Genomic DNA, 24,953 nt, shown 5'->3' with positions numbered 1-24,953 from the left:
AAACTGATAAGACAAGAAAGAGTGGTATACGCGTGTTATTTAGAAATGCAGAGGTCAATACCAAAAGAAACAGCTACAACAATAAAGGAAGGTGGTCTCTACAGAGCAGGACTAAAGGATGTGGATCATAAGGCTTCTATTATATGCCCTTTAGAGGTTGCATGGAGATAAAGAAAGGGGAAGGATTGATTCATGGATACTTTCTGAGGATAGACGATATGAAGGAAAGTTCAAGATGTTCTTCTACAGTTAGAAGTAGGGAAGGTTATACACAGGGAATGAAGCAGGGTCGGGGAGGGTGAGAAAAGAATTTAATCAAGGAACCCACGTTATGGTGCATGTGATACATTCTTGTTTCTTGTGCAGAAGTCTTCCCTGGCCTCTTGGAATATAAATTCCTCAAAGGCAGGTACTTCCTTTGTACCTTTTACAGGGATTTGCATTCAGTAGTAATTTTAAAAATCTAAGTTGAATGTTTGAAAAATCAGCTAAGATGAATAGGGCCAGCAATTACTATGCAGACAGGACATAGGAGTATGCGTGTGTGTGTGTGTGTAGGATTTGAGTACAGGAGGAGACTAATATATGCTCAATAAACTATGAATGAAAGAAAAATAGCATACAAAATCACACACAAAATTAACTCTTGGAAATCTTTCGAGAGAGCTTAGTTTCTTGGTTCGGGCTCTGTTTTTACCTGTAAATGAAGAAAATAACATGTGAAGACACATAAATGTTCAAGTTCTTTCTATTAGGTTGGTGCAAAAGTAATTGCAGTTTTCGCCATTAAAAGTAATGGCGAAAACTGCAATTATTTTTTCATCAACCTAATAGAACTCTGGTCATTCTTGCGTAACTCCAAATGCCTGGAATGTTCTTCCTTCCCGCACCCCTTGTCAATGTATCCTTCAGGTTTCAGGTTAGCTGCTTTCTTAGAGGTCTTTCCATGCCCCCTTCTGCTTCGGTTAGTTCCCTGGGTACTCTCCCTCGTACACAGCACTCACTACCTCTTCACAGCACTTAGCATCATTTCCAGGTATGTATTTGATTCAGTGTTGCAGCTACTGTTCGCTCAATAAGACTGCAGGCTGTAGAAGTCTGTAAAACACTTGTTCGTCCACTGTCCCATAATCCTACTCTTTGCAGTCAGCCAAGCACTCTTGTCACACCTGTGAGCCATTGCATCCAGCCTTCCTCAGCACTGCCCTCAACAAGAGGAGGCAAACTGGCAATCTAGAGGGCACAGAGAGAGGTTTAATTTGGCCAGCATAGTTTTTTAAATAGAAAAATTCACACTAAAGTCTGTATTTCTAACTTCTACTGAAAAAGCAAAAGGGCTGGCCATTTCTGACTTACATGATAACACCACACGTCTGGAAACTAGAGTGAGAAAAGAGACAGGCCAAAAATGTATGAGCCTGGACATCCCTCTAAGGAGATGGTTCAGAGCTATTATGAATTTGCAAAAGGTCCATGAGCCAAAAAGAGGTTAAGAGCCTTGAAACAGCCCCTCTTCCTTCCCCAGCATTTTATCATCTTCTAAGTGTTTTGCCCTCTGCTCCCCCAACATCTGTAGTTTGGCAAAGATCCGAATTTCACTCCTTTAATCTCTTGTCAGTCACTCCCTCCAGCCCTTAATCACTTTTATGACTTTCCTAAAAGCCTCCAATTTGTCCAAATCCAACTGTGAAGTCCTGCATTTCTTTTCCCTGGGAGGATGTAACACAGTTTAGCATTACTAAGCAAGCTAAAAGCTTTTAGAAGAAATATCCAAGATTTGACATATTAAATCAATTTTCACATGCAGCTGCTCAATTCAGAAAGGAAAATGCAGGGCATTCCATAGAACGGGAGGCGCTGGAATATTGCATAGAGATATTTCCTTTGCCTGATTGTGTACTGAATTGACAGGCAAACGGGTCAAGAGAAACTTGTTCCTACAGCCATCTTGAAATATCCTGAAAACAGAAGAAGAATGGAAACTACCCATAGCTCAGAACACATGACTACCATCATCTCTGACTATACACACACACACACTCAAAACACCACACACACACACACACACACACACACACACACAGGCCCATGTGCATAAATTTGCAATCAGCCAATCAGCCAAGCCTGCCCTACTCAATCTTGAAGCTTCTTATAGTCACACCAAAGCATCACACAAGGCTGGGCGCGGTGGCTCACACCTATAATCCCAGCACTTTGGGAGGCCAAGATGAGTGGATCACCTGTGGTCAGGAGTTCGAGACCAGCCTGGCAAACATGGTGAAACCCTGTCTGTACTAAAAATATAAAAATTAGCCGGGCGTGGTGGCGCTCATCTGTAATCCCAGCTACTCCAGAGGCTGCTGGGGGAGAATCACTTGAACCTGGAAGGTAGAGGCTGCAGTGAACTGACACTGTGCCACTGCACTCCAGCCTGTGTGACAGAGCAAGGCCCTATCTCAAAAACAAAAAACAAAAAACAAAAAACAAAAAAAAAACAAACAAACCCTCAAACAAAGCATCACAGTATGATCTGACTGGAGGTAGTCACAATACACAAATAAATCCCTATCAGATAAGAATTCATTTAAATTCCTCTCAAAGCTTTTCAAGAGGCAGAAAAGCCTGTCCTTCAGAGATACCCTCCTCTGGATTAATGACTTGGGTTACCCTCTTTATCACAAGTTAAAGGTAAATTAGTAGTTGGATTGATAATAGCTCTTCCTCCTCCAATTGCTTCACCATGGATTTCTGCTTCGTTTTTTGTTTTGTTTTTGTTTTCTTTTGAACACGTAGAGTTTGAGGCCGCACAACTACCCCCAAGCCTCCTGGAAGCAGAGTAGGCATCAGGGCCTTGGGCAAAGCAAGGCTCAAAGAGAATCTGAGTCAACGCTCTGGGAACCGCTGAGAAGCTGGGGTTGTGCTTCTCCGCCCTGGAGTCTCAGACCGTGTGGGAGGAGCCCTTCACCTGACCATCCCCAGCAATCCCACTGGAGGGATGAGGCCTCAGGAGGGCACCCGTATTCGTGATTCAATTCTAGAACTTTCCATGTGTGCACCTCGAGTTTCTTGTGCCCTGACAGTGTTGTGAAGAAATAAAAAATAATAAAATTTGTAGAAGATTCTACAGTGCTTGAAATATGTTCCAGCAGGTAAGCACAAGTGTCTTCTAATTCCACAGCTACCAGCCCTAAAGTCTCCTATGCCTATTGTTTGTTACTATCGGAATTTTCCTGGAGTTGCTTTTCCTTCACACATCCTTGGGGTTGTTAATATTTGGGGTCTCCGAGGAGTGGCCCCCAATAGCCATAATTCGGCCAAGACTGTCTAAACTGAGAGGGTCTTTAATATCTAGCGGTTCTCTTTACTGGGCCTTCCCAAATGACCCCTAATCTGATTATAATACTTATCTACATAAATGCATCCAAAGGCTCCCACTGCTCCTCAGACAAATGCAAACTCCTTTCACACAGCCTGGCGTGGCCCAGCCCTGCTGCCTACCTCCCATCCTGCCATTCTCCCTCATCCTCTGTTGGCTCTGGCCACACGGTCTTCTTTCTGAGGTTCATATTTGCCATGCTCCATCCTTCCGCAGAGCCTCTGGATATGGCATCCCTCCTACAGTGCCCCTTCCTCCCTTTCACTTGCTATTAACTCTTAGTCTTCCTTTCTATCTCAGTGCATGCACCACTCAGCCTGGAGAGCCTGGCCTCTCTCACCATGATTAACTCCACCTAATAAAGGTTCACAGAACAGTCCACTCTTCATTCCCCCATGAGCACGCCACATCATTGCAATTTTGCACGTGCTTGTATAATCACATGATTAATATCTGTCTCTTGCACTGTAAGCTCTGCCAGGGTAGGACCATTTCTGTTTTTGTTCACTCATATTGTCATTGGCACAGAATAGAAGCTTAATGAATATCAGATGGACATGCAGATGGAGGCATGAATACACTACCTCAGCAGAACTGTCTTCTTCCCTGCCCTAGTTTGCACACCTTATCTTCTCCAGTTTTCACCTCCGGTCACATGTTTCCTCTGCCCAGAAATTCCTTTCTCCCAGCTGTCACCTGTTGTTTCTTCAGAGGTCTGCTGCCTCCCCTACTAGGAGGAACAAACCTTGTGCACCTTCCCAGATTCCTTAAAGCATTGCTTTTATTTCTCTTTCTTTTGACTGGCACCCTCACTTTCACTGAGTCACCACTCTGTTTTGCATTGACCAGAATACCACACCACAGAGCTTCCTGAGAAGTCTCTGAGGGGTGGAGGATGCCAACTTCAAGTGAAGTAGTATTAGCTGCTCTGGGACAAAATTTTGCTGATGTTAAAAGGGAGAAGGGAGGGAGGCTGGCAGATCCATCCACCCCCTCTTTCTCTCTTCTATGGGCTGTTTCAACGTGTGGCCCTTCCTTGTGACCCTCCTGTATTAGTTGCAGAAGAGACAGATGTGGTTCTTCAGGCTTGCCAGAAGGCATCAGTCAGGACAATAAAGCATCCCAGTGTGTTCACCGTATCTTCCCCTGTCTCACTTCTGTTTTCCCTCACTCTCGCACCCGGGCTTGTATCTTCCAAGTAAATTGTTAGCATCTTAATCTTTTTCTCAGACTCTGCTCTCTTGAGCATCCAGGCAAATATCCTCTAATATCCCAGGTTCCCTCAAGAGCGCAACTGCATGTATCGTCCAAGCACACAATCCAGTAGTTTGAGAAGGGTTTCTCTCTAAATATGCTGTGAATGGATGAAGCTATTGGAAATTTGACCTGGACTAACAGAAGGAAACTCATAATCCCTCTGCTTGAATCTGCTCTAGTCAGAACCCACCATCAGTGGTACTGATTTTAATTCCAAGAAGCCTAATTTAAAACTGTGTTTCTCAACATTTTCAAATGACGGACCACTTAAAGAATCTGAGGGAGGCTATGAACCCCTCTTTCCAGAAAAAAAATGCACATATGCATCTGTACACTCTCAGTTTAGGGGGTTCTCAGGACCTCTGAAGCCCCATCTGTAGATTTCATAGTAAGGAACACAATCAATGGGCAGTGACAAGTAGAGCAGTTGACACCACGTTTCATAGGGAACAGTGGAAAGAACAAATTCAATACAAATCAGGGGTGGAAGATGTGAAATTTGGTGTATTTGAAGGCACGTCAAGTGGAAAAGCCATTAAATGTTTGTTCCTATAGTATCTCCTCTTCTGGGGGTGACTTCTCTGATTTCCCCAGTAAGATTTTGCTGTCGTAGCCTCATAGTACGCTGTGATTCTTACTTATAAAATACTACTAGTCTTGGCCAGGCACCATGGCTCATGCTTGTAATCCCAGCACTTTAGGAGGCCGAGGTGGGCGGATGACTTGAGCCCAGGAGTTCAAAACCAGTAGGGCCAACATGGTGAAACCTTGTCTGTACTAAAAATACAAAAATTAGCCAGGCGTGGTGGCGGGTACCTGTAATCCCAGCTATTTGGGAGGCTAAGGCAGGAGACTCGCTTGAACCTGGGAGGTGGAAAGTACAGTGAGCCAAGATCACGCCATTGCATTCCAGCCTGGGTGACAGGGGGAGACTCTGTCTTGAAAACAAACAAACAAACAAACAGAAACAAACAAAAAAAACTAGTCTTTCATCTAAAGGGCCAGATAGAGGCTCTACTTTGGACAGAAATGCCAAAAAAGTCAGTGCCCAAAGACCTCACCCCCATTCTTGTTTTCTTTTTTCTTCATACAAATCATTCTGAGCTCGTAGGCCATACAGAAACTGGCAGGCTGGCTTCAGGCCATAGTTTGCCATCCTCTGCATTAAGCTGAAGCCACTGATGAACCAGACCATCTCCGCCATCATACTACAAGCTCCTCTGAGGCAGAAGTCATCATTTATTTTGCCCTGGGACCCCAGTTCTAACACAGTGATAAGTACACAGTCAAAGCTTAATATATGTATGTTAGACGAAAGCATCCGCCACAAAGACCTCCCTTATCATGCAGTTTGAACTGATCTCATCTCATCTCTCAGGACTTGCTGACCACACTTACCCAATTATGCTGAGTGCTGTGGCTGTCCACTGGCTTGAGAGACTTAGAAAAACCACAGAATCCTTTCTTTGCCAACTTTCAGGTTGTTTTTTCAGTTTCTGATGTGAAAAGCATAAAATAACCACTCACTACTTATTTCCATAGCTAGCCTTTTAAAAGTAATATTAAAAGTGGGGATGATGCCAAGAAATCTGTTAAATATTCTTGTGCAGCTGTTCACATCTTAGCATTTAATTAGTTATAATTGCAATTTAAAAACAATTAAACTCTGTGGGGGTTATTTACTGCATCTCGTGATGATTCTGTCTTTATGCTCCTCAGAAGAGACAATTGGAAGGAGAGATCTGCTGAGATTGATAAGACAAGTTATTGTCACCCATAGCTAATTTCCCTTGTCATTGTTTTAGGGTGATGGTGGTGTGATTTTTTTTTTTTTTTTTTTTTTTTTTGCATCACATGTTGCAATGTTAGAACATAAATTTCTAAACTTTTCAAATGGTATAGTAAAAACATGGTGTAGACTTGTAGTTTTCTCTCACATCCTCAGCATAGGAAGACCAAGAAGAACTGCCATTTCTCACCGAAGGTCCCTGCCCAGATCATAAACTCATTGTCCTAAAAAAAAAAAAAGTTGGAACCAAAATTTACATACAACGAGCCAAGAAGTTGAGACGGAAAAACAAAGGGGAATTAGAGTGTGTTAATGGTCTCATCTTATACAAATAAAAAGCTGCCAATTAAGTTAAACTTTGCTGGGAAATAAATGGATTTATGCATATTTTTTAAAGTGTAGTGCATACATGTAATATCATAGATGGGATAGTGGGAGAGATAATGGACAAAAGGAAAAGAACTAAGGAAATCTGAATGATTATGCATGTTAACTAATAATAATGTATCATTATTGGCTCATTAATTGTAAAAAATGTGCCAAACTGATGTAAGATGTGAATAATAGCAGAAACTGAGTGTGGGGTATATGTGAACTCTTTGTACTATCTTTTAAACTTTTCCATACATCTATAACTATTCTAAAGTAAAAGTTTATTAATTTCTAAAACGAAGGTTACTCCCTAAAGAATACAATTAAGATACGTAGCTTGTAATCAGATGAAGAAGGAAAAAGTCGATTAAAAAAATACTTAGTTCAAGAGGGCAGGAAACCAGGCGTAGTGGCATGCACTTGTAGTCCCAGCTGCTCACGGGGCTAAGATGGGAGGATCACTTGAGCCCAGGAGTTCAAGGCCAGCCTGGGCAAAATAGTGAGACCCTGTCTCTAAAATTAAAACTTTTTTTTTAAAGACAGGAGATGAGAAAAAGTTGTCTATGGGGGGAGAGGTTGATAAGCATTATATACAACACACACAAAAGAAAGTGGCAAAAACAAGGTTTGCATTTTAAGGATGCGGTATCTCCTGTCCTGTTCCCCTAATTTAATACTTGGCTGGCACTGTCCAATTCCCTTCTCACTCAACACTTCTTTCACTCGTATCCCAGGCCCCTTATCAGTGATCTGCAATTCAATCAACCAATTAACAAATATTAACTGAGCCCCTGGTGTAAGACCCTCAATAAATGCTACAGGACCCCATTCCTGGAAAAAGCAAGATGGGTGCTCCGGGTCTTCTTCGGGTGCACCTCCCAAGCCCAGTGCAGGGCTGGCTGCACTCAGCCAGTGCTCAATACACATTTGTCCAGATTGTCTCCACACGATGGGTCTGCATCCTGGCTGGGTGATGAAGTCACCCGGGGAGCTTTTAATAAACGCCAATGCCCAGAGCCACGCCAACCAAGATTCGAATTTAACTGGTCTTAAGTGAAGTTGGCCAGAACACCGGTATTTTTTAAAAGCTGAGCAGAAGTTTCTAATATGCAGCATGGGCAGGGTTGCATATACAGGAATCCAAAAGGTAAATGATAGCAGACCAAGTCTCGATGTTATCAGTTAACTATTATAACCGTACAGGTGTGAGAATTCCAAATTAGTACTATTTTCTCTCCAGCAGCTACTAACTCACTGTGCAGACAAGACTCGAGTTATGCAGCTGCAAACCAGGGAACATCAAAGACTGCAAGCAAGCCACCAGAAGCTTGAAAGAGGAGAAGAAAGATTTCTCTACAGATCTTAGAGGAAGCATTGCCTTGCTGACACCTTGATTTCAGACTTCTAACCTCCAGGACTATGAGACAATAAATTTCTGTTGTTCTGAGCCATCCGGCTTGTATTACTTTGTTATAGTTGCCCTGAGAAATTAAAATTAATACAGCTTCCAATTAGGTACGGGGGGTAAAAGAAGAATAAGAGAAAACTTGATAATCCAACAGGAGGTTGGAATTTTTTTAATAGTGAATAAAAAGAAAAAAAGTAAGAAAGATTTCATATAACAAATACAAAATAACATGGCAGAAATAAATTCAATATATCAGTAACTCAGAAACTATGGACACATTAAATTCACTTGGAATGCAAAATGTTGAATGGCTTTACAAATCTGATTCATTGCTATGTAATTCCTAATGACATTTCCAGAATAACAGAACAAAATGATAGAAAATATATAAAAAATACAGAAGATGAAAAGACACACCAAACAACTTTAAATCAGGCTACCTCCCTGATTTCTCTCCCCACTGTACTCCATGCAGATGCACCAAGTACAATTGTGGCTCTGCCTCAGAACTTTGCATGCATAGTTCCCATTTCCTGGAATGCTCTGCTCCAGACAGTCACATGGCTTACTGCCTGCATTCACTCAGCTCTCTGCCCAAATGTCACTTAGTCACAAAAGCCTGCCCTGACCAGCTTATCTAAAGAATATTCTGCCCTATCAATCTCTATTTCCTTACCTGGTTTTAGTGCTTTTTTCATCACTTACCACCACCTGATGATTTTTGTTGGCCTCTCACATTAGAAGGTAAGTTCCAAGAGAACAGGGACTTTTTTTACTGTTATCTATCAGTACCTATAGCACACAGTAGGCACCAAATAAATATGTGCCTCTATCATAAAATTTGCAGATGGGAAATGTAAACATTGTTTTCTTTATGTTTTGGCCAAATCCCTTCTAAAGTGTTTATTTTTGCAAACTGCAGCTTCCTCTCTCCTTTTATGCCTAACGAACGATCAAAGATGGGACAAATGGAGAAAAGTTTTCTCTCTGGAGAGAGAAAATTCAAGATGGAGAGAAAGAATTTATGCCACGATGCTGGATTTTGTGGAAATTCACCAGGCATTTATTTCCTTGGTCACCCAATCATAAAAGTGAGGGAAAACCTTCTTTCAGCCAGTGTGGGGAATACAACATCAATGCTACAAAAGTACTGGCATTCTAAATGCAAGGATGAGCTGAAAGAAATTATTTGAATCTAAGAGTGTGGGAGGGACATTGGCTCTCATAGTCCAGCAGGTGTGAGTCATATCTAGCTAACTCCCTGAGGATCAAGGATTCAGTTGCCATGCTGAAGGGGCACCCCTGATTCCTACAAGTTCAACTGTTTATGACACTTCTCCCATTTACCTTCTCTGGACCTCGCTTAGCACTACCCTATGTGAGGGAATCACGGGGACAGAAGGAAGCCTCCTCGCCCTGCCACTTCCCAGCAGCCCTGCCCTGAAGGCACTCCCCACACTTTGGTTCTTTAAGGGAGCCCCACATCATGCAAAGCACTGAACCACAAGCTCGCTCATTGCCTTGGCGTCACCAGCACTGACCAAGAAAAGATGGTGTTAGGTGTAAGCTACAAGCCAAACACTCAGGGTCCCCAGCCCTTTCCCACCACAGCCTGTCACCCAGGAAATATAGAACAATCTGTCCAATCCCTCCCATATGCACATGGTCCTCTGGGAGCAGGTTATATACATTTGTGAATTTATACACAGCCTGGTGTCAGGCCAATAAATTACTTCTGGAATTCAGTTCCAGTAAGGAAAAAAAAATCCACCCCCACACAACAACAAAAAAGGAAGGAAGCAAGAAATTTTAAAAAGAGGTGAGTCTTCTTTTCTTCCCACCCATGGGCTTTTCCAGTCCCTAGAAAGTTCTTCTTATAGTCTAACCTAATTCCTTCTTGAACAAATGTAAGACATATGTCTCTAATTTTCATGGGAAATGGATAGGAGTTCACAACTATGATCCATATTACCTATCTTCAAATACTTAAGGGCCTCTCTCTGCCTTCTCTTCTCTAAGATAAACAAGTTCTCTTCTTTAAGTCTGTAATAATCATCCAATTTATTTCATGGCCCCCTTGATCTTGAAACACGGCAAATTTGAATAAGATATTGTTTTAAAGTAGTTATGTTGCTGTAAGTTCTGCTCCTCTAATACTTAAACTTTCCCCATTATGATACCTCTTTGCTTGTTATATTTTAAACAGTGCAGGGAATGAGAAAAGATTTGCCTTGCTAGCATCTGTCACCGCCGACCCTAGGTTGCCTCTGAAGTGTATGCTTACAGGCTTTACCTAAAATTATTAAGTGCTCTGGTGACATTATTACAAGAGGGGGCATGAAGAGTGTCAACCTAATGAAGCGGTAGATTATATCTGATGGTCTCCATCTGAAAATCAGCACAGGCCAAGCTGTGTGCTAATCAAGCTACCAAGGGGCCTTCACCCTTGGACAACAGCAGCCTTTCACGACACCTGAGAGGAATATGAGCTGCCCCCTTTCTATTGCTAATAAGCTTAGTGGAGAACGGGTTATGTTTCATGGGAAAAGCCATGCTCTCCCCTTCCAGGGCAAGCATCCAAAGCATAGGGGCGCCGGGAGGCAATAAACCATTCCTTCCCGAGTTGGAACTCGAACCACCGTGCTGGAAGGCTGACACTGTGGCCTTGAGTTCAGGACTGCCAGCACTTCACGGTGCTACATGTCACAGGGTTTCCATGTATCCTTATTGAATAAATGAATGAATGAGTGATTAAGATTTACATTTGGTTCTGAACTTCCTAGTAAACAGCAAGAGGAATATACCAGTTCACATAGTTTTCATGTGCATAAGACAGAAGAGAACATTACTTTAGAAAATATAACACTGCCAAAATTGTTTTGGAGAATGTTGAACATATGCTTCTGTGTGTTCTTAAAGTCCTCTGCCGATGGCCATGTGCAGTGGCTCACATCTGTGTAATCCCAGCACTTTGGGAGGCCAAGGTAGGAGGATTGCTTGAGGCAGGAGTTCAGGAGTTCAAGACTAGCCTGGGTAATATAGCAAGGCTCTGTCTCTACAAAAATATTAAAAATGGGCCGAGTGTGGTACCCATACCTATAGTCTTAGCCACTTGGGAGCCTGAGGTGACAGGATTGCTTGAGCCCAGGAGTTCGATGATACAGTGAGCTATAATCATACCACTGCACTCCAGCCTGGCTGACAGAGCAAGACCCTGTGTCTACGTAAAAAAAGAAAACCTCCTCTGCTGAAAACCCATGCAAAAGGCCAGTGCTCTTTTCTTTATTTGCTAAGTGGAAAGATCTGTTGGTCACACATGGATTTTCCCATCCACATCTACACCTGCTTATGTGGCAAAGATAAAAGTCAGTAGCTTCTTCTCTACATCTTTAACAGCCAACATGAACATACTATGGAGTCACATTCATTCAAACTGGTTGGGCCTGGAACAAGAAATCACATGGAGTACAGCAATACATAAATTGTTTCTCAGCAAGTGGTCAGATTCCACCTGCTAATAATGTGCAACTAATTCCAGACTTCCTTTCCCTCCCTAGGTTCATATTTACCAATGACAAGAGTCTGAATCCATATATTCAAACAGGAGTTCAGAGAGTAGAAAAGAGAACATAATTTGTGTTTTTTAAAAAAGTAATTTCATTGAGAAATGTCATCACACAAACTCCTTCAACTCAGGAGGAAAGAAGCCGCAGGATATTACTCTAGCTTCTAAGAAGGATAAATAGAAACTTGGAGGAAGCAATAAGCCTTCTGAATTTTGGAATTTAATGATACTTTATAAAGAGTGAAAAGATTAACTCCTAATGTCAGCCAGGTGGATGTGAAACAGGTAATTTTATATGGTGTTAGAGGTAATGGCATTGATACATCATGCCAAATTGCCCCAGAAAGATTGCATTAAAATTTAAAATATGTATTCCTTTGACCCAGCAAGTTTACTTCCAGCAATCTATTATAATGAAATAATAGAATATTTCTTTGTAAGGTGCAAAGTTATATGTATAGGGACTTATTTATAGTACAGATGTGTTGTTTATGAAAGAAAAAATGAAAACAATCTAAATGTCTACTAACAAAAATTTGATTAAATAAGCCCTGGCATATTTAAAGAACTATAATGATTGTTTCACTCTTGTATGCACAAATATTTATTGAGCGTCTGCTATGCTGAGCATGGTTCTAAGCACATGAGTTGTATCACATAAAATATACAAAAATCTCTGCTCTTGTTGAATTTATATTCCAGAAAAAATGTTTTTGAATAAAATTTTAATTGGTAAATTTTGAAATGCCTACATGTTTTTGAAATAGAGACATACATATAATTTCAGAGATACATATTTTCTTATGCATAGATAAGCCAGATATACCCTTAAATGAACCCTTTGCAATCTCTCTGAAGCTCCTGTGGGTCCCTTACTTGTAAATGGGAAACCACTGGAGTATCTTAAAAATAAAATAATAACAGCCTGAGCTTTGGAACACACTTAAGTGAATTCAATCATGGCTTTGATATATACACTAACTGCATGATCTTAACAATTTAATTAACCTCACTCATCCAGTTCCCCCTCTTTGACTCACAGGATTACTATAAGAGTTCAAAGAAAAACAATACCTAAAGTCCTTTACACAATGCCTAGAAAATAGCAGATGCTCAGTAAATGTCTGCTGCCTTCACTCTCTCCTTAGACTGCCTTGGGATTCAGAACACAACTACTCACTGCCTTTCTCTACTAATTTATTATCCAACTTAAAAGGAAATGCATCCATCCAAAACATTTAAATGAAGAATTATTGTTGCTGGATCAAAGGATTTTTAATTTTCCTCTCTGTCCTCTTTCTCTATCTTGGCCCATATATACAGAGCAAAAACCAATCAATCTTCTTTCCTTCAGCAACTACATCTTTGTACTCCTTAGCACTGTTCCCTCTTCATAGAATAAGCTGCCTAAAAACATTTTTTAATTAGGCCATATTCATTAGCTTACTTTGACCAGTATTCACATTTTTTTCACAAAATAATTATTTTCTCACAAAGCTTATAAGTCAGCAAGGACAAATGCCTCTGCAGAATTTGGAGGAGCCATATCCTTCTAAACTAACTGCAACACCCTTACAATTTGTTTTCTATTGGGTGTTTTTCCTTAATTCACACACTTCACTTAATGCTTCAGCCTATGCACACAGTAAAATCTTTCAGTAGAATATCTATTAGAGAGTTGCAATCATGAAAATAAAATCCAGTGGCATAAAATAAGATGGCTCGTGACCCATTGCCATCTGGGAATGAGATGTTGTAACAGTGAATCTGCTAAAAAGCTAATGAAGACTCGGAATCTCTGGATGCTGGAGTTGGCCTCTGGCTGTAAGGTTCTACCAAAAGCCATGGTAATTCTTTCATTTAGTCCAGGGCACTGGTAGCTTATGAAATATTGAAAATAATGCTTCTTATGAAACTCACTGTTTCATCAGATAAATACTTTCAGGCACTTAGCACCGAGGGGAGAAAAATATAACTTCTGAAGTAATGCTCTGTTTAGACTTAAATGCATATGAAACTGTGAAACTAATACATTTTTCTTTTTGCTTTGGTTGCCAGAATGTTCTGAATAAGATATAAATCTTAATAACTAATTCATTCTTCTAGGTAGTCAATAAACATATATGGAGCCCCTATTACATGTCAGCCCCCATGCAAACTGCTGGTAATTTTAAGCTCAAGGACACAGTGTCAGCCCTCCAGAAAGCCATGGAAAGATATGAATTAGCAGGTAGCGATGACTATGATTAGGCATTCATGGGATACTCTGGGAACACAAAGAAAGGGTACCACTCCCAGCCTGGGGTGGGGAGGGATGGCAGGGAGAATCAAGGAAAATGTCCCCTTAATGTGACATAAGGTATCAGCTCTGGTTCTTAATAAAGTATCTCTCATTGACTTCTGAGGCTTCTTAATTCTTTCTTTAAAAATATTTTAAACCTCCATAGAAATAGTTTGGAAAAAAACACACTTTTTTTTTTTTTTTTTTTGAGACATGGTCTCACTCTGTTGCCCAGGCTGGAGTGCAGTGGCACGATCTTGGCTCACAGCAGGCTCCGCCTCCCAGGTTCAAGCGATTCTCCTGCCTCAGCCTCCTGAGTAGCTGGGATTACCGGTGCCTGCCACCACCCCTGGCTTATTTTTGTATTTTTAGTAGAGATGGGGTTTCACCATGTTGGCCCGGCTGGTCTCGAACTCCTGACCTCAGGTGATCCACCCGCCTTGGCCTTCCAAAGTGCTGGGGTTACAAGCGTGAGTCACCGTGCCTGGCCAAAAATACAGATTTCTTTATTCATACATACACATATTTAAATATGCACACAAAGCTCATTAAACAATATCCTTTTAACCTAAAGGAATTCTCAAAACTTACAAAAAAAATAGTTTACAATTGACATTACAAAGGGACCCTGGGAAAATCAGACACAACTGCAAGTAATCTATTTTTTTTTTTTTTTTTTTTTTTTAATTTGAGACAGAGTCTTGCTCTGTCACCCAGGCTGGAGAGCAGTGGAACAATCTTGGCTCACTACAACCTCTGTCTCCCGGGTTCAAGCAATTCTTGTGTCTCAGCCTCCCAAGTAGCTAGGATTACAGGCGTGCCTCACCACACCCGGCTAATTTTTGTATTTTTAGTAGAGATGGGGTTTCATCATGTTGGCCAGGCTGGTCTTGAACTCCTGACCTCAAGTGATCCACCTGCCTCGGCCTTCCAAAGTGTTGGGATTACAGGCGTGAGCCACTGTGCCCGGCCCTACAAGTAATCTTCAAAGAGTTGATGGTTGCTTTAAATATTTCCCATGATTCTAAAATAACTTTGGTTTTAAAATATTATTTTATGAATATAGCATGTTCTTAACCTTGCATGCCTCGCTACTCTTTGTTCCAGCACACCAATTCCAAAGATCTTGATCAAGTAGCCCTGGGCTGGTAGACAGTGATTGACAACCCAGATTGACTACGTGGTCTCAGGATGGATCCTGGCTTGCTTCCAAATTTGGCTAATGCAAAGCTCTTGCATTCCTTTGCCTCCTCCCATACCAACTTTTCCCTCTGCCACATCATATACTGTGAGAGAATGGGGTTGTTGGCATAACTTCAAGTTATATCATTGATTCAAATCTATCTTAAGCAAACCTACTTTTATTTCAGATGAATACTCTCTAGCGATCTGAATTACAGGGGCAGTAAAAAACTCTACATTTATGTAAGCATTCCCATCCCCCAAGGAATAGTTTTCCAGGCTTACAGATACCTTAGAAGCGATAAAGAGTTTAGTAGGCTGGAGTCTTTTCTGTGGCTTTCTAAAAAATCAGAATTCCATGTAATCGAAATATAATGAGTTTGGTGCTTGACAACAACAACAACTGCTTTAATAAGGTACAATCTAGGCATAATTCTATAGCAGCCACCTCATAAAACTATGGTTAAAATGAGACTAGCCAACTTGTAAATCAGAAGCAGCCAAGGTAGTAAGATGTGACTGCAGAGAAGAGCACAGGGAGAAGCTGACTCCATCCCACTAAGCCCTCTGCCTGATCCTTCTCCAGCTCAAGTACATGGGGCTCTCTCTCTCTCCTTTCTTCAGGTCTCCGCTGTACGTCCCCTTCTCAGAACCACACTTCATAAAATAATACCGCCAGCATTCCCCAGCCCCCTTCCCTGCTGGCTTGCTTTGCTTACTCTTCCTTCCTTCTTCCTAACCTTCCTTCCTTCATTTATTTGTTTTCGCATAGCACTTGCCACCACTAGAAATATACTGCTTGTTGGTCTTTCCTCTCCCCTCAATATAACATATCCCCAGAGAACAGGAACCATGGCTTGTTCACTGCTGTATCTACAGCATCTAGCACCAAGAAGGCATTCAATAAATATTTGCTAAATGGATTTTCTTTATTTCACTATTTTAGCTCACACACATTCTCCTGTGTATCTCCATACTGACACTGAAGTACACTGAATGAAGGTAGAAAGAACATTCTCTCACCTTCCCTTCTCCCTGATTCTAGCAAAGAAAAGCACTCTACAAAAAGTCAAAGCCAATTGAAGCAAGTTCCCCAAGAAGTTCTGCTAATCTTGCAGTAATACATCTAGGATTATACCTTACAAGCAGACATGTGCATGTATTGCGACTTAGTGGTTCTGATACTCTTGAAAGATGCCCAAATCTGCATGGTTCCCAAGACTGTTCTCTAAGATATTCCCAAAGGGAGGAGAAATCAATACCAACGCCTAGTTGTGATCTTGAAGTGAAACAGATTTACTCTGGCTACACTGCCTCCCTTTCCAGCACCTAAAGTCAAAGGACAGGGAGGAAGGAAAGGTACTAAGACCCACTAATTATCAATGAAACTATACTAATGAATATATTGTTTTATTGATAACCACTGGGTCTTAGTAACTTTCCTGAGTCTTAGTATCTCATTAAACTAACCACAGAGGCTTAGTACCTTTCCTGGGTCTTAGTACCTCATTAAACTGACCACAGAGCCTTAGTACCTTTCCTGGGTCTTAGTACCTCATTAAACTGACTACAGAGGCCCAGTTTCCCAAGACTACTTTGCAGTTTAGAATCGCTCTAGCCAAAGACATTCAATTTCCTGAATATGAGTCTGTGGGACCCTTTAAATCTTAAGTCTGGCTAAAGAGGAAGCAACCCAGATGCACATAGAAATGAGAGGCTGTGGGCCACATAATTCACTGGAGATCTAGAACCTAGTAAAAACAAAATTCTGAAATGTAATTAAATAAGTACTACAGTTCCTGATCCATAATTGTTCTTGGTCTGTTGCTACAATGAAATGCACCATAGAAAAAAATTTTTAAATAAGTAAATAAATAATAGCATCAGTTCCCAGAAACTGAGGGCTTTGGACAGACTTTGAAACAATCTAAGTATCAGAATTCTGTGTTGGTGCTTGCTATCAAAGTGTTCTACTAAACTGCCTGCCAACCAGCAATGAAGCAGAGCCCTAGCAATTCATTCAACAAGCTACCAAGAGTGGAAGGCTAATTTAATGGGGCAGGGCCAAGCACAGTTAACAAACTGCACATCTGTAAAATGGAAATAAGTTGTCCCCAGTCTTTAGCAGTACATCTCCTTGCTAAGTAGCACTAAAAAGGCTTCAAAGCCTTTCTCCTTCTTGGCGTGCGGCTGCCAATGAGTTCATTTCACTTCCATCTGCGGAAAAGGAGAGGGAGCCAAAATGTTGGGCTTTGGCCCCGCACCCACTAGAGCTGCCAGAGATTGAGAAATCGAGCTGCATCTAACCCCTTCCCTAGAGAAAGGGCCTAAGCAATCATGTTCCACTTGTCATTAACCTATGTACTTTTCTATGTCCCTTTCCTTTTGCCCAAACCGAAACCAAATCATGGTACATGAAAGATGAGTCCATTTCTACATGAACCCTTTGTAAATCTGTCCCAGGCTCCCTGGGTTCCATCTAGAATGCTGCTTCTGTTTGTTGCACGCAGGGAATCTGGCATGGCCCTGGAAAATTTACATTTTCAAAACCTCAAAAAAATAAACTTCATTCTAGGCACGGCTCTTCTTTAAGCATTCAATGAAATAAATTCTGTCTGCCCTATTGCATTTGATTCTATGCAACCAGCCCTGACTTGCCTATGAGTGTTTCTTTTAAAAAAGGGAGCATGGACCCAGGATGCATGGCTTTGCTCAGCCCCATGCTGGGTTAGCTTTGGCATCTCTTTTCCCCTCTCCCGGTCTCAGTTTCTCCATAAATAAAGCACAAATGACAAGACTAAAATGATCACCTGAGAGTGCTGTCTAAGATTCTGTGGTTCTGTGGACTTTTCTAAGATGCTTCTCTCTTTGAAAGAAGTATTTTCATCATCAATTCTTTCTAGCCTCTCATTCTGTTTTAGCTCCCAAAGACTTTGCTGGTCAGATGTCCTTTGCTTTATGTTGGGAAATTTTCATTGTGACTCTTCAAGTCAGTCACACAAGAGACTGACTTAAGATCCAGGAAGGGATCTGACAGCCTTCCCATCCTTTGATCATTAAACTTAGGGAGGAGAGAAGTGGTGCTGACCAACCACACAGGCCCATGGATACACTTTCTTTTGGGATTCTGAAGATGGGCCCTTTCTTACAAATAAATTATTGTGCAGGAGGCTTGCAGCTCTAAAGTAATTAGTGGCCTATATCACCTTCCCAAGACAATTCTCTCTTTCCTCTTTCCCTCCTCTTTTTCTTTCTCATATTTCCTTGCTCTTTCTCTCTTTCTTTCCTTTTTTTCCTTCCCTCTTTTTCATCCCTTGTCTTTTTACTTGGTCCTGCCAGTACAACTAAGGAGGTTATTTAGACCTATTGGCAATCCATAGGAAAATAAAATAATCAAAAAAATGCTGCTTATCTTCAGTGAACAGAACCACAAGATTAGGACTCAAAGCCATCTGAGGCACTTTCATGCTGGCAATGTTAAGAAACCTATAACATAAAAGCATACAAGATGAAATGAATCCACAATTGCAAATTAAGATCAGCAGCTACCTTTACATCAAAACATTCTGAGACACAGCTTTGTGTCAAAAGTTCTTTCATAAAAGTCAATATGATTAGGGGAAGATACTGAAACCACATTATTTAACCAATGAACAAGCAGCATAATCCCTGAGATTAATGAAACTCCAGATCACAAATGTTTAATATATTTTTGCTAAGCATGAGTAGCTCACGTGGTGAGCATTTATAGTTAAATAAAAGTATCTTCTCTACATCCACTTGTGAACATAATACTCACAACATCCATGTGATTAACAAGAGCAGCCTAGTCCAGGAGGGTTGCCAACAGCAGGCAGAAGTGTGGCATATCTAAACAAATGAACATGAAAAGGTATCATTATGACTGATATTGTAGACATTTGGGATAAAGGGATTTTAAGTAAGTAGGGGGTTTTAGGCTGGGGGCACATCATAAAGAGATCCTTAGGCTCAATAACCTTTCCTAACCACAAACCAGGTACAAGAAAGACCAGATTTTGTACAGTGGCCTCTTGTCCTTGGGTAGAAAGATTTGGCAGGACATAGATGGAGTGGATACACATTTTTAGTGTCTGCAGGAATTAGGAAGGAGAATGCAGTCAATACTCCTTTCCCCAGTCACAGAAAATCACTTAATCCAGCTCTGTTGTAAATTAGTGGGACAAGGCTTAATACCCTCTTTTAGATGCAGAAGTTTTTGGTTGTGAACATGCATCTTCAACTTTACCTCCAGGTATAAAACAGAATTTGTCAGGTACCTAAGATAAATAACTAGCTTTTGCCCCTCCTGGATTAATTACTCCATGGATGTGTGCCTAAATAAAGACTCATTATGATATGGCTATAGGACCCAAGCCAAACCACTCTGTCCAAATTAAACTAGCGACTTCTCTTCTCCTCCCCTTCAAAAGGCATTTAAAGAGCTTTTTCCCCTAGAATAATAAAAATGTCATACATCTGGAAATTTGCCATTTTAAGAGCAAAGACTGGGGGACAGATCAGTAGATTGGCACAAACTGTCCTCAGCAATAGCCTCAAGGGGGAACAAATCTTCCCTCTGTGTCCTGATGAATCCAAGGCTCAGAAAATCACAGACTTAAGAGTTGCAGGGAGAAAAGCTGCCATTCGGGGTTCTGGTCAAGTTGGCCTCTTAGGGGCCTACAGGAAAGAGGGGGGTGTACCCACTTAATTGGAGCACAAAGCCTGCAGTACCCAGGCTCCTGGACGAAAGGTAAGGACCTGGGATGAAGTGGAAGCAGAAGTCCAGGCACCTGTGTATGTACCTCCTCCTTCTTCCTTCCCAGACACCACGCCTTGTTGGCAAGTCCCAGGCTGACCTCCATTCAACAGCCAATACTTACAGAGTTTCTATCTTGCACCAGGCATTGAATTAGAAATGAACAATATAAAGATGAGTTACACAGGCTCTCTGCTCTGCCTACAAAGCCCCATCAAGAAGTCTGCATAAAGTTCACCATAAGTCTCACCTACCTCATCACAGCACCAGCAGCTGGGGATGCTGCATACACCACAGGAAAAGCATTGTAACTCTAAACAGCACTTAGAACTCCTCACCAGTTCCTCCAAGGAGATACATTTGGCTAGTACACAACTGAGGCTGCATTCCGTTGACTTAAAGATTATCTCCAGTTATAAACCAGGAGGAGGAAATCCACAAAGCTTATTAGTCATTTATACTTCAGCAGGAAGGAGTTCACTGCATCCATCCCAAAGATGAGATTTTCAGATAGAGAGTTTGAGGAGGGGTTCCCTAAAGTATGGGTTGGGACACATATTCAGAGGGTAGCCCAGGCCTGGCATTTGTCCGAAGTGTTTTAGGCCACACTCTCAAGAAACATCCTGCTTCCTATATTTTGTAAATTCCCAAGCTTGTCGAAATCATGTATACCCTAAGTAACTTCACCCACTATAGCTCTTAAATTTATTTGTTTTCTTATTAGCGTCTTAAAAGTCTATAGGAGATGACTTTCTCAAGAACTGTCCTAAACATATGGATTTTGGTCATTCTTCCCTTGCATGTCCCTGGCAGATAACCAGCAGAGGACCTTCTTGTGTTTAAAGGATGTGCCATATATGCTGAGTTTTAGGAAGCATGCAATCAACCCCACAAATCTCACATGCCCTTTGTTATTCACCCATTCAACATTGTATTTCAAGCAATCACGGATTACTCATCATTTTTCATCAGAAAAGAGATGAGGTTCCCCAGGTAAAGTCTCCTTTTCTCTCATTTGTGAAGTTAGGGCAGATGGCCTACATAATTCTCATCAGATTTTCTTATGGTTACAACCAAGGGGATCAGAACACTAGGCAAGATAAAAAATAGAGCAGTCTCTCAAAAGCAAAGAAAAAGTAGATGATATGTTCTTTACTGGTATTCCTTATGCATCTGAGCAATGAACAGATGCATAACATTCTACAATGCATCCTGTTGCTATTTTGTTGATACAAAGGCTCTGTAATCTCCCTAAGAAATTTTGACTTGTTTTGTAAGGTTATTTTTTGAGAGATAAAATTTAGGAAATGTTCACATTCAAAGACCCTCTTACCACCATTCATTAGGAAATGCTTAGTGCCTTACACATTTCTTTCAATAGTCTCTATCCAGGTGAGACAAAAACACTAAAGACTGTCTTGATTAACACCAAATAAAACCCAGTTCTATCTCCAACTTCCATCCTTGTGAGACTCTCTCATCTAATTACAGTAACTGCTCAACAATAATGTGGAAAAAATGCAGTGCCAATGATTAGAACTAGGACAAGGAAGCAGTTTTCAGAAAGTGTCCCTAAAGTCCATGATTTGGATCTATAATTTGAACCAAATAACCTGCTCTACTAATTAAAGACTGACCTGTCAGGAGATTTAAAATGCTATTTGATGGAACATCCCTAAATGCCATTTCCAGGTCTCTGTCAAACCATCTAGAAAATGCAATTCAATTCCAGTAAAGTTTGTTACATGATAGATGTGACTAGGTACAAAAAGAAATATTAGACTCAAGCTTGATTTTCAAGAAGCAAATGATGGCAACATCATTTCCAAGAAGAAAAAACAAAAAGATTTTAGAAGCAATAGGTTATGTTTTTTCTTTTAAGAAATCATGTAAATGATATATGTTAGCTGAAAACATCTTTTAAAGGAGTTGAATAACCAAATATGGGGTCTAATTTGTTTCTTTTTTTAAAAAAAATCATCATTTACCTATGCAGTACTATATTTTGAAGACACATCTCTGGCCAATGACCTCAAGGTGATCAGTCCAACAAAAAAGATTAGTAGGTAGAATGTGAAATTGTTCTGGGTATTAGGGCACCATTATACCCCATAAACCAAGAGTAGAGTAGTTCCAGGTCTCATTTGACACTTAGGCCCAAGTTAGCTATAACTGAAAGGAGACAAGGAACTGGGGGTATTCTATAAGAGATCCATTTTTCTGCTCCTAGCACATATTCTGCAAGGTCTTCCTGCTACAATATAACAGGATCCTGTGTAAATATAACAATCTTATAATGCATTTATGACCACCAAAAAATTAAAGAAAATGTCCCAAGAAAGTACATAGATACACACATGCATACATACATACAAGGAAGAGGGGAGGAAAGGAAGGAAATATAAAATCAAAATAGTAAGTGGCAAGCACACACACAAGTCAGGGTAGCCCTGGGAGCAGGTGCTGCTAAGTCCTCTGGAACCAGAGACTGAGTGCTGGGACCCTCACATGGTGGGGCAGCTGAACCCGAGACTTGGGCAATAAGTCAAGATCCTTAAAGGTTACTAATGCAGTCCCAGATCAGTCCTGATCCCAAGTTCCAGGACACAAGAAATTTAAATCTTCTCTGGAGGAAAGTTCTCAGTTTGAGCCCTCGATATTGTTAAATTTTATCAAATATAAGCTCACACAAATAATTTCTCAAAACATAAGAAAACAAAACAATGTAAATGAGAGTTGGCATAAATGATAAACAACAGAATTACACCCTCAATTACCAAATATCTAGTATTCTCAGACATACAATATTACTATATATAAAATATTTCATATAATAAAATATGAAATATTAAAATGAACAAACAGAAAGAGACTTTAAGAAAATGACCAGAAAGATTTGCAAACTAGCCATAGAGAATTACAAAACAACAACAGTATAAAATCATTAAAACTGAAAACTCAATGGACGGATTAAACCACAGATTTATATAGCTGAATAGAGAATTACTGACCTGACAAAGCTTATGAAAAAAAAAAAATGACCAGAATGCAGTACAGAGAGAAAGATAAAGATATGGAAATTATTAAAAGGCTATTAAGAGGCATGAAGCACAGAAGAAGAAGGTTGAACACAAGTCTAATGGACGTCCTAGGAGAGAATAGAGAATGGAGGAGAGGTAATTTTGTGACACAATGTCCAGGGTTTCTCTAGAACTGGTGATAGACACCAATCCAAAGATGCAGAGACACCCTATATCCCAGGCAGAAGAAATCAAAAGCATGGTTGACCCTTGAACGACACAGGTTTGAACTGTGTGAGCACACTTATACATGGATTTTCTTCTGCCTCTCCCACCCTTGAGATGCAAGACCCACGCCTCCTCTTTCTTTTCCTCCTCAGCTGACTCAATGTAAAGATGACAAGGATGAGGACCTTTATCCGTACTTTTCACTTTATCAATGGTAAATATATTTTCTCTTCCTTATGATTTTTGTAATAGCATTTTCTTTTCTCTGGCTTACTTTATTGTAAGAATACAACATATAATACATATAACATAAAAAATAAGTATGCATTGACTGTTTATTGGTAAGGCTTCTGGCCAACAGTAGGCTATTAAGTAGTTAAGTTTTGGGGGAGTCAGAAATCATACATGGATTTTCAACCACGCAGAGGGGTCAGCACCCCTAAGCCCACCATTGTCCAAGAGTCAACTATATTCCACATCTAGAGACATTGAAATGATACTACAGAATACCAAAAGCAACCACAATATTATGAAGGCAGCCAGAAAAGAGGTCAGCAATTAGACTGACAGCTAATTTCTCAGCAGCCACACTGAAGTCAGAAGATAGTAGTTATCTTCTTTTCATTTTCACTTGCATTTGTTTAATTATGAAGAGTTTAAGCATCTCTTCTCAAGTTCAAGGGTCAGTTGTACTTATTTACTTGTAAACGGACAGTAGTTATCTTCAAAGTGGTAGGAGAAAATAAGTCTTAACTAGAACACCCAATTAAGAAATTTTTTAAGAATGAGAAAGAAATATATTTTCTTATACACAAAAACAGAGGAGTTTACTACCAACAAAACTTCAAAAGAATATCTAAAGACCTTACTTTAGGAAGGAGGAGATAAGGAATGTCAAGGATTAGAAAAGTTGGTATATAGGTAGGTAATCTTAAATGAGTATTTTTAAACCGTCTCTGTAAAACAAAAAATATTTACACTGTGGTGGTAAAAGGAGTCAGAACTAAAATAGCGGGCAACAATAGCATATAATTCAAGAGAGTGATTGGACTTAAGGTACTCGAAGATGCCTGAGTTCTTTGGAAATGGGGTTAGGATACCAACTTTATTCACAGTGGGAGAAAGTGGTATCATAGACCTAATCCACCAAGACCTCAAGCCAGGACTTCCTCACCACTTTCCCTCCTAACCTAATCCACTCCAGCCAAGCCTGTCCTCCACATTTGTGATGGGGGAGAGGTTGACTTGTTTCCTGACTGAATTAAATTCTCCCGAGAATTCCACGGCCCCTGGAGGCAGGGTGGCTTCCCTGGGTGGAAGAGGGGCTTAGAGCAAAGAAAAACCCTCCAGGAAGAGGAAAGAGTGTTTTGGCAGCTTAAACTTTCAGCTGTGTCTAGAGAGTAATCTACTTATCCTAACTTGCAGGCCAGGTGTGGCTTTGTTTGTGAAGGGCTTTTTCGGGGCCAGGCGTTGTTTGACTTTGGCAAACAGGCTTGGAGATTAGTGATTTGTGATGTTACAGCACTGACTGGGAGGTAAGATGTGTTTGAGTTCCTGGGTTTTACCAATCCAGAGGTTTGGGATGGCGGAAATGAGGCAACATGAAAAGTTTCTGTTTGACTGGGAGAACCCAATTTCCTCCTGGAATTTTTCTGCTAGATGCAGTCTGACCACATCGATCCACACCAACTTTCTTCT

The 24,953-nt window shown here is 40.7% G+C and overlaps 1 protein-coding gene across 16 annotated transcripts in view; it reads right to left on the bottom strand.

The window, feature by feature from the left end:
* Nucleotides 1–24,953, bottom strand: part of LYPD6B (LY6/PLAUR domain containing 6B) — a 176,109-nt gene that overhangs the window by 65,893 nt on the left and 85,263 nt on the right. For 14 of the 16 annotated variants that reach the window (XM_055380175.2, XM_004032636.5, XM_055380185.2 and 11 more), the window contains one exon: nt 19,030–19,100. The exons of 1 other annotated variant lie outside the window; for it this stretch is intronic. In XM_055380175.2, the coding sequence (XP_055236150.1) occupies nt 19,030–19,034 (5 nt within the window). In that variant the 5' untranslated portion in view covers nt 19,035–19,100. Of the gene's footprint in view, nt 1–6,031; nt 6,125–19,029; nt 19,101–24,953 lie in introns of those variants that run through there. One more of the 16 variants, XM_019021654.4, reaches the window with a different exon arrangement.

Source organism: Gorilla gorilla, chromosome 11, assembly GCF_029281585.2.
Source record: "Gorilla gorilla gorilla isolate KB3781 chromosome 11, NHGRI_mGorGor1-v2.1_pri, whole genome shotgun sequence".
Classification (NCBI taxonomy): Eukaryota; Metazoa; Chordata; class Mammalia; order Primates; family Hominidae; genus Gorilla; species Gorilla gorilla.
This window is presented reverse-complemented; position numbering and strand designations above follow the sequence as displayed.